Consider the following 10416-nt stretch of genomic DNA (forward strand, 5'->3'; position numbering starts at 1 on the left):
TATGGCTCTCGGATGAGAGATAGCCACGCTGCGGGATGTGATTACATTGAGAATGCCTGATCCTCTTGAGAATTTAGTGCGTCTCAACCTTGTTCCGGGTCTCGCGGCTGTGGCGGCAGTTAAGCAGGCCCATCACGGGGATTGTAGGCAGGGCATGGAAGGAATGTGTTCAGTTATGCTTTTTTCTTCCAGAATTCATTTTTGTCCTATTTTTAATATAATAGGAACCATTTATAATGTGGGTTATCTACATACCCATATGCACTAGTCCATATCAGTATCTCCATAATGCCTCCCTACGGGTAGGATGTGGTCTCCGTAGCAACCTTTTCCTAAGGCTCACTTCCCCATCATTGTGCCAAGCTGATAGAACAAATAGGGAAGATTTGAAGCATCTTTCAATGAAGGTTGAAATCCCTTCCACTAACTTTTTGTAGATGGAACAGCAGCATGGTCTTCTTCAGCAGTGATGTACAGTACTGACCCTCTTGGTCCCCTTCGGTACCAAGGTCAGTGAATTTGCGCTGGGGATTTGGGAGGGTTACAACCTTAAGCATAGCTTTTGTGACACGCCACAGCTTGTCGACAATTGCAGCACCACAGGGTTATGATGGTGTTCAGGTTGTGGCATTTTCCAAAGGACCCCATATGTCATTCGACATAACCCGTAGTGACCGAGAGATAGGGAACGTTTCAGTTACTTTGTAACCCTCGTTCCCTGATGAAGGGAACGGAGATGTTATGTCCCCATGCCACAAACTTGAACCATTGGCTGTTGCTGGGATACGTTCTAGGCTCCTCAGTGTAAAACCTGAATGATTGGATGCACCTGTTGCCTATTTATACCCATAGGCACGGAGAGTGGCTCAGGTATGTTAAATCCACTAGCCAAGTTTTCTCTTAAACTCAGAGATGATTGGCCTCCCAAGTGAGACCCCATATGTTGTTCGACATTACGTCTCCGTTCCCTCTATCAGGGAACAAGGGTTATGTACATAACCAAGACAATTTACATCCTGCTTGAGATCATTCAAATACACACAAAACAACATGGAAATGATCAGCGATCAGACTGATGGAGTGGAAATCAGGAGAGATGAACTAAAGGTATGTGGGTTCAACTGGAGCTGATATAATTAACATACAGTACATGTAGAGATTTAAAGCATTTTTCCAGATTTCATCACTAGAAGAAGAACAAACGCAACTTTGTATAGCTGAACTGTCACACTATGTTCCTGGTGATTTGCATAGTTAGATTTCCAAATTTAAACAAAAAAAGTTCCTACAAGAATTGTAAATCCTGAAATGTTTGACCTTGTGTAAATACTTTCAAAAATAATTTCCCTACAGATTGCACAATTCACTGGCCATGTCAAGCAAATAAAAGAAAATATTTTCCTTATTTTTTTTAAACATGCATCCTTATTTTGAATGTCTTCTTTATGGCATATGATTTTCTCATCTATTTATACCATCGCTTTCATTAAGAGGTTCCACATATTGATTTTATTATACTTTACAACAATTGTTGTTTTGTCATTCAGAGTAAACTACTTGAATGATAAAAGATGCTCAAGAAGAAAACTGCCTCACATTGGACAACACAATATAGTTATGGTGATTCAACTTATTTTAGATGATTCCTTTTAGGATCTGATCTTATTTTGAACTAACACTAATAATGAAGCTCATGGAGAGGTGCAACTTTCCAAGCATGATGATGTTTTCTTTAACTTGTATATTAGTTATTTAGATTAAGTCATAATGTATGAAAATTAAGATTAACTACTAGTCATTTATTTTTATTTATTTATTTATTTAGGTGCCAGGAAAAAAATTCTTAAAGGGATCCCCGGGTATTAAGACATGTATAGCTTAATTGAACATTTTAATTGAATTGAGCATTTACTTCGCCACTAGCAGCTGACATTTAATAAAAGAATAGTGCCAACATTAGCATAAATACACTGTCCACATTATGCATTTAAGACTCAGTGAATATTTAGTTATCATTTAAAAAACCATAACTCACAGAGATTAGGCTAGGCCTACGTGTTTTTGTGAAGGAAAATTATTGAATCCTCTGTAGATGGCTTCAGCGCGTTCCTGCAATCACTGATGGTGCGTCATTATTCACTCATTATTCTCATTATAAACATGGTCAAAACTTTTCCACACCTCAGACTTTGCTTTAGTTGCTGGAGCAGCCAAGATGTAATCGCCAGAGGCAAGCCTCCATTACACCTACTCAGCATCCATTTTTGCAACTTTCTTGCACTACTTGAAACACATCATTTGACCGCTCGTTTACCTCGCAAATCAGTGGCAAGACCGAGCCCGGCCTGAGCCCGCGTAAGATAATATAAATTAAGCCCGAACCTGTCTGGGTCCCATCGGGTTCGGGCAAAGATCTTCAGCTCTAGCACAGTGCATTCTGCGTTGATGACGTCAAATTGGTTGCACTCATCAAGCTCCTGGCGCTTTTTACTGCGACACAACTCAGAAAATAAACAAGAAAATAAAATACTGATACGATACCACATTGTGTGGCTTTTGGATATAATTTTCAGTTGGAGGGCAACAAAAGAGGTAAGAAGAGGAGCAAAGAATGGGAAGATGCATGTGAATGAATAAAACATCCTAGAGACCCGCTTTTTTACTCTACAATTCAGCCCGATGCCTTTGAGGTTGTTAGTGGACTTCAGCTACTGAAACAGCTTACAAACGGCTGAGATAAGAAGTGCTATACTATCCTGTTAGGATGTAAACATGCCGACGCTAATCATGATGCTGCAGCCGTTGGAGGAGTGTCACAGTGTCTGGGTTGTGTTCCCTGGGTTTCCACTAGGTGTCCTCCGGTTCCCACGGTGTGTATCATATTATCACTTCCTGTCTCCTTATTTGGTCACCTTCCTCCTTGTTTAGTTAATGATTGTTCCCCACCTGTCTCCAGTTTCCCCATTATCCTTTTGTGTATTTATACCCGGTCTGTCTGAGTCTGTGTTACGGAGTCCTTGTTTAATGTTGATGTTAATTCATGTCCGTCATCTTGCCTTGCCTTGCCTTGCCTTGCCTTGCCTTCTTGTTTATGTTTGGACTGCTCTTCTGGTTTTTGACTCATGCCTGGACTGTTTATTCTCTGTGGATTAACCCCTAATAAATGACTTACCCGCACTTGGCTCTATCTTCTGGTTTCCTGTATCACCGATCGTGACAAGGAGAATCTCAGCGCAGATTTCTCTCGAGGTCAGGGGCATTAAAAATTGATGTACAGCATTTGGTTTGAGCCTATATTTATATCCATCACCACCTGTAAGGTCTTTCAGAAGCTGTAGTCATAGCAGTATTTTATTTTCAGAGTTGTCTATTCTGACTTGTGTTGCAATAAAAACAGCATCAGGTAGAGGCAGTAGCTCACCGAGTGCAACCATTTGATGCCCCGCATAGTCCAAAATATGTATAAAACTATGTGATTTTTTAAATAACAAACATCTTTCGTGGGTTTTCCACTACATATTTTTAGTAAGGACATAATTTGTGTTATATTAAGCTATGTAAGTCTTAATACCCAGGGATCCCTTTAAGATCATCATCTTCATTTGCATTTTACCAGATTTGTTTAGTAAATCAGACTTGTCGTGAGAGATGCGCTGAGAAAAGCAATTTTGGTGGTACCATGATGTGTGAAATATATTCAGCAAACATCCAGTCAGAATTTCCTAAGGGTGGAGACTCAAGCTGCTAAGAGAAACACAAATAAAGGGATGGATGCCTTAGTCATATCTGACAATAACACAGATTTGGTCAATGGTCTTTAACAAACAAGATGGAGGGACTCTTTTATCAGTTCTTACTTTTGGGTGGGTATAAATGACACGCATTAATCAACTTATGTACGATTATAGATGCTGTTTAGCTATTCTTTATGAACATTTTTAAAGAATCAAATGCAACATATACTTGATGGACATCCCGAAAAGCAATGGAAATATTTTGTTTTTGTAATAGGTGTCTTTTCCATTCAGGGGAGTTCAGAAATCTTTAAAGGTAAAAAGTAAAAACTAATGTTAACATGCATTAACTAACATTATCCAATACACAAATTATAGTATTTATTAATCTTTGTTAGTTTTGGTTAAAAAATACAACTGCTCAAAGTTAGTTCTTGTAAGCACAAAAAATATATACATTTCATATTTTAATGTAGTAGTAAATGGAATTGAGTGTTTTGGATTGGAATGTAATATGTTGACTCAAATGGAATGTACTGAAACTTCACACATTTGAGTCTTGACCATCTATCTCCTTTAATGTTTTTTTTCTTTCTTTGTTTTATAGAGAATTTGGCATTTAAAGGAAAGGCTGTACAGTCAAGCACATTTAATGCCTGGGGAGCTGCAAAGGCCATCGACGGCATCAGATACACACCAAGCTGCGCCCACACAGCATACGAGCTCAACCCGTGGTGGAGGCTGGACCTGCTGGATTCTTACAACATTTACAAAGTGACCGTCACCAACAGAGACGACTACTGTCTGGATGAAACGTCTGGAGTAGAGATCCGCATCGGAAGCTCTCTGGTGAACAACGGCAACAACAATCCCAGGTGAAGTAATGAAAACAGATTTAGTTAGAACTAGATTTGAGCAGGTCAGCTGATTGTGTCGTGGTTTCTCTCTTTCTCTCTACAGATGTGCTGTCACTTCACTTGTCCCAGCAGGCAGTTCTGTCAGTTTCTCTTGTGGTGGAATGGAAGGTCGTTATGTGAACATGTACATTCCTAACATCCAGAAGTATCTCACGCTATGTGAGGTGGAGGTTTATGGAACAGGTCATTTCTGACACCTCATTCTAGATTGTTAAAGTCTAGTATTGTTAAAAGTAAAGTAGATTGTTAAAAAGCAGTTCAATTTTCAACAGCGTTGAGATGTTTGAAGCACAGCTCACAAAGATGGCACTTTCATGCCCAGCATCTTTCTGTTGGTCGAATTTGCATGATCAACTTGAGTTTCTTCACCCTCGTGGGAATCTCTGAATCACACAGATTCTTATTAAAATCTTATGGGAAGTACATGATGTCATTGGGTGATGGTGTCAATGTAATATGAAATGTAATATATATACAAAACTATTTTTTTAATATACTTAGATATTTTAGATTTAAATTCAACATTAAATTATTTAACAGGAACCATTTTTTGAACATTTACATTTTACGTGGTAAAACTACATATTCTGAATATTCGTTTGTTAGTATGCCACACTCCAACAAAAGTCCCTAAAAATCAAAATCTGTGGTAATATGAAAAGGTTTCTTTACTCATTATCCACAGGCATTTTACCTGTATTTAAAATCATGCTTTGCATTTTGTTTAGGGTTACAGGAAATGTCTGTAAACACGAAAAATGCCCTGGCAGAAAGTTAGCCTACCTTTTCCATTTTTTAAAGACCTTTACTAACTGAGTAACAATTATTTGTACAAACTATTAAAAAGGCGTATCATAAATTAACAATTATTATTGAACTATTGCAGCTACAACTACTGATTCACATGTGATGTGTGTACTGCTAGACACCTCTCTCCAGGCTGAGGTGCTGCTTGGCTGTTCAAGACTGATACATACTCAGGTCTGATGGATCTTTTGATTTGCGCCATTTTCTCTCTGCTGCCCTGAGTTTTGTCCGGTACTCATGAAGAACATCAGATAAACAGGGGTTAGAAGGGGCAGCCCGTGCTGGTCTGGAGGAGAGAGAACAAATATAATCTAGACAAGAGTTTAAAGTAGAGTATAAAGTGTCAGTTGCTGCATTCACATTCAGAGATAAGAAATGGGTAGGTGTGGGAAGAGAGGAGGATACTACAGAGGAAAGATGGGAGGGTGAAAGTAAGTGTAGGTTTTATCTAAATGTAACCGGTATGGGGGGTAAGTGGCACACAGGTAGCAAAATATAGTTTAAATGTAATGAAGAAATGATCAGCGATATGTAGGGGTTCTACCAAAATGTTGTCTGCAATACAACTGTGTGTGTAAATTAAGTCAAGTTGGTTACCTGATTTGTGCGTGCTTGTAATGGTAAGGCCAACCTGAAATGTGAAAGAAAGAAAAATAGTTTGCTAGAGCAGATGGGGTTGCTGAGTCTTCTGGACAAATCCTGGTCTCAGTCAAGCCCAAGATGCTGAGCGTGGATTTTAAAGAAATAGCCGAAATGAAATCTGCTTTGTTGACAGCGACTGACAATTCCAGAGACCCACAGAGAAATAATGAGGTGCAGTAGATGATGTAGAAATAGGATGCAGGTTAGCATGATTGTGTTGTGTCTGCGTGTGACATTAGAGAGTTGTTGAGAGACAACGGGAATGTTTTGCAGACACATGATAGAGGTGAAAAAAAAAAAGTGAAAGTGAAGTGATATTCAGCCAAGTATGGTGACCCATACTCAGAATTTGTGCTCTGCATTTAACCCATCCGAAATGCACACACACACAGAGCAGTGAACACACACACACACTGTGAGCATACACCCGGAGCAGTGGGCAGCCATTTATGCTGCGGCGCCCGGGGAGCAGTTGGGGGTTCGATGCCTTGCTCAAGGGCACCTAAGTCGTGGTATTGAAGGTGGAGAGAGAACTGTACATGCACTCCCCCCACCCACAATTCCTGTCGGCCCGGGACTCGAACTCACAACCTTTCAATTGGGAGTCCGACTCTCTAACCATTAGGCCACGACTTCCCCGATTAAAAGAAGACAGGAAAGCAGAGTGTATAAAGGGAAGATAATATTACTTAAGTGTGTTGGTGGTTTCGTTGCTCTGTGAAGTCCAGCAGATAAAGTCGCAGGTCTTTACACTAGTTGGTCTTCACACGAGGAGGCTAAACATGATGCCTGAACGCTTCCACGGATGCTTCCGCAATGCATCAGTGCACAGACATGAGACAGACAATGAGACAAAACCAATAAAACCCATTAAAAAAAGAGGCATTTGTTGCATCCAGTGGGGACTAAATTACTGATTATAGTGAGTTATACTGTCTTTTTATGTTTTGTGTTGCTTATCGCACTGCGTAAACATAAAACCCATGTCTGTATTTGTGATTGGAGAAATTACAAACAACAAGCGCTACTCTACACTGCTCAAAACTCTTGTTTGAATCAGCAGTGGCAAATTATATAAATATGTAAACAAACTTACAGACTGTGAGTCAGAAGTGCCAGACTGTCCTTGCAAAGTTGGAATTGCCTCATTTCATAGAAACGGACACCGGCATTGTAGGCTGCTCTTCCAGGAAACAGTCCTCCGTAAAATACGCTGCACACATCTGAATATTTGGGTTGAACTGTTCTAGAACAAGTTGTAAATACAACTTAACCTCTGATTTCTAGTTGTGTCCTCTTTTGGAAGGCCAAACAAAGTAGTTAGCAAAGTAGTAAACAAACAAACAGCGTCTACACAACATTGCGCCAGCGGCAACATAGATAATAAAAGTGTAGGAGCCGAATTTGAGTTTATTTTTTGGTTTCATAATTTACTTATAGTTGTCTTTTCTATTGCATTTGAGTAGTACACATTCTACAGGTGGAGAGGGTGCTATCCTATAAATTGGAGCGTGTAGCGCATGACGAGGAGAAGGCATTCCAGCAGATACAGTCTGTGACCTCAGCCTGGATCTGCGTTGCCGGAGCTTTTACTTTTAGGAGAAAGCTAAACTCCAAGCGCTACAAAAGAAATATTTAAAGACATTTAAACCAGTTCACATATTTTTTTTTGTACTTTATATTTATTTGCAATAAATACCAAACATTCTATGACAACACTTTTTAGACTTTAGTCTTTGCATCTTTGGGGCAGCTGTGGCCTAATTGTTAGATGGCTGGACTAGTTACCACAAGGTTGGAGGTTAGAGTCTCAGTGCCGGCAGGAGTTGTAGGTAGGTGGGACTGAATGAACAGCGCTCTCTTCCACCCTCAATACCAGCAGCCATGTCACCCTGGAGCCCAAGACCGGTTTCCCACTGAAGCTAAGCAGGGCTGAGCCTGGTCAGTACCTGGATGGGAGACCTCCTGAGAAAACAAAGTTGCTGCTGGAAGAGGTGCTAGTGAGGCCATTGGCCTCCGACCATCATGGCCTCCTAACAATCCCCATATCTGCTGATTGGCTTCATCACTGTCTCCTCTACACCAGTAAGCTGGTGTGTTGTGGGCGTTCTGGTGCAATATGGCTGCCGTCACATCATCCAGGTGGATGCTGCACACTGGTGGTGGATGAGGAGTTTCCCCCTGACTATATAAAGTGCTTTGGGTGCCTAGAAAAGTGCTATATAAATGTAATGAATTATTATTATTATTATTATTATTATTATTATTATTATTATTATTATTAATACCCATGGCTGAAGTGTCCTTGAGCAAGGCACTGATCCCCCAGTTGCTCCCCAGGCGCTGGATCTATAGCTGCCCTACCGCTCTGGGTGTGTGTTCATGGTGTGTTCACTTCTCACTGCTGTGTGTTTGTGTTCACTGCTGTGTGTGTGTGTGTTCACTTCCCACTGCTGTGTGTGTGTGTGTGTGTGTGTGTGTTCAAGGTGTGTTCACTTCTCACTGCTGTGTGGCACGGACAGTCATCGAGATGTGCCACTGGTGTGCATACTCAACATAAAGTGTGCCACATGCACAGCACCGCACTTCTCATCTGGTCTCTGACTCCCTTTACTCTCGCCCCCAGATCTTTTCTCAAGCACTGAAATTTGGCACAGATTGATTTCTTGTGAATCAGTACTCAGTAGTACTAATGTAACTCGGTCGGTGCTCTTAACAATACAGAGTTTGGTACTCAACCTTAGTTGTAAGGCCCTATAAGATCAGTTTGATTTATTCACAAAATGTCTTCCAAAATTGTTATTTTAACAAATTTAAACCGTTTCCATTTAAACTTTTCATAATAAAATTTTATTGGTTAATTTAAATTTAATTAAACATCTTATTAACTGAAAAAAATAAACATACCATTCAACAAAAAAAGTTAAAGGTAAAGGTTTTGTAAAAATTACGTACCTCAAATTAAAATCTCAGATGCAGATTTAATTAATTCTTTGATTTTTGGTCAAAGGGGTTGGCTGACAAAAAGTTTATGAATCCCTGATTTATATGTTCAATTAGTAAGTTAGTAAAACTGAGTAACATATATTATTTGTTTTTCCGACAGCCAAGAAACAGGTGATCCGAGTGCAGGTGAAAGCTGCTGAGAATGTGGATGAAGCTGAACTGAAGGAGCTCGTCTTAAACAAGGTGGATTTTATATTACTCTTCTGACTAAAATCGATTGTTGAACATACAGCAAACACAAAACATCAGTTCAGACATCAGTTTAAAAAATTATATTTAAGAAAATCAGATTAGATTTCCCACCAGTGTGAACGAAAACCCACCTCAGTCAGACTTTATGTAAAGACAAAACACAATGCTTTGTGTTCAGAGTTTTGACAAATTGTGATCTTTCTGTAAGATTTGTAAAGTAAGAGATGCTCATTTTGAGCTGAAATGCCTCAATCTTGTCTGTGTGGGATTTATCCACTGAGTAACTGAAGACTGTTTCTGTGTTTAGTTAAATCAGACGCTGAGCGATCAGGACGTCATACTGACATGGAGGACGCAACCCAACGGGAAAGTCTTCCAGAAGAACAGGACTGTACTGAAACAATCTCCTGTTTGTTCTTCTTTGAAGTGAAATGTTATTTAATGCAATTTATTCTTAGTTACAGATATCTGAAATATTTTATATTATTATTACATTAGACTAACAATTTATAGTAAGTTCTCGAAAAAGTAACATATATTCTTAAACTGTGTTCCAAGTATCTAAGTATCTTTTCTTAATTTTCTTATATAGAAAATCAATCTTTATTTTATTATTATTTTTTTTTATATTTGTACTTGGGGAAAAAAACACTTAGTAAGGAGAGCATTTGTCCAGCGTGAATCGATGAAGTGTTTAAAAAGGGGGAGGAGACTGAAAGAAACTCTGGGTTTACTGAAGAAAACAATGGTAACTGACTCTGAGTATAAGTTACCTCTTTCAGAAACAGGCTTGACTTACCCTGCTTTCTCGGGTTTGACAAACCTCCCATTCTGAAACAGAAAACTAAGAGCTTCCCTCATTTCAGGGTTAACATACACTTTTCACTTAGCCTCCTTTGTGAAACAGGCCCCAGTTTCAACTAATATAATGATAATGGCATAATAAGGCAGGTAAACCTTTTCAAAGACCAATAAACTTATTTTATTTTATGGCAGATTCCAAGCAAGAAATACCAACATGTTGACTTTGTGTGGCTTAAAATGAATTAATTTTGTATGTTTGTATGTTATATTATTTTTATATGCCAGTTAGGGATGTTCATATTGACAGTTTAACC

General features: G+C 39.2%; 1 protein-coding gene across 1 annotated transcript; it reads left to right on the forward strand.

Moving 5' to 3' along the window:
- Positions 1 to 1050: 1050 nt before the first annotated feature.
- LOC132095657 (fucolectin-like) lies at positions 1051 to 9728 on the forward strand. The gene is made up of 6 exons (XM_059500792.1): positions 1051 to 1107; positions 2574 to 2592; positions 4342 to 4609; positions 4695 to 4834; positions 9207 to 9289; positions 9606 to 9728. The coding sequence occupies exons 1-6, from the start codon at positions 1051 to 1053 to the stop codon at positions 9726 to 9728; spliced, it is 690 nt and encodes a 229-aa protein (XP_059356775.1).
- The last annotated feature ends 688 nt before the right edge of the window (positions 9729 to 10416 follow it).

Source organism: Carassius carassius, chromosome 2, assembly GCF_963082965.1.
Source record: "Carassius carassius chromosome 2, fCarCar2.1, whole genome shotgun sequence".
In the NCBI taxonomy this organism is placed as follows: Eukaryota; Metazoa; Chordata; class Actinopteri; order Cypriniformes; family Cyprinidae; genus Carassius; species Carassius carassius.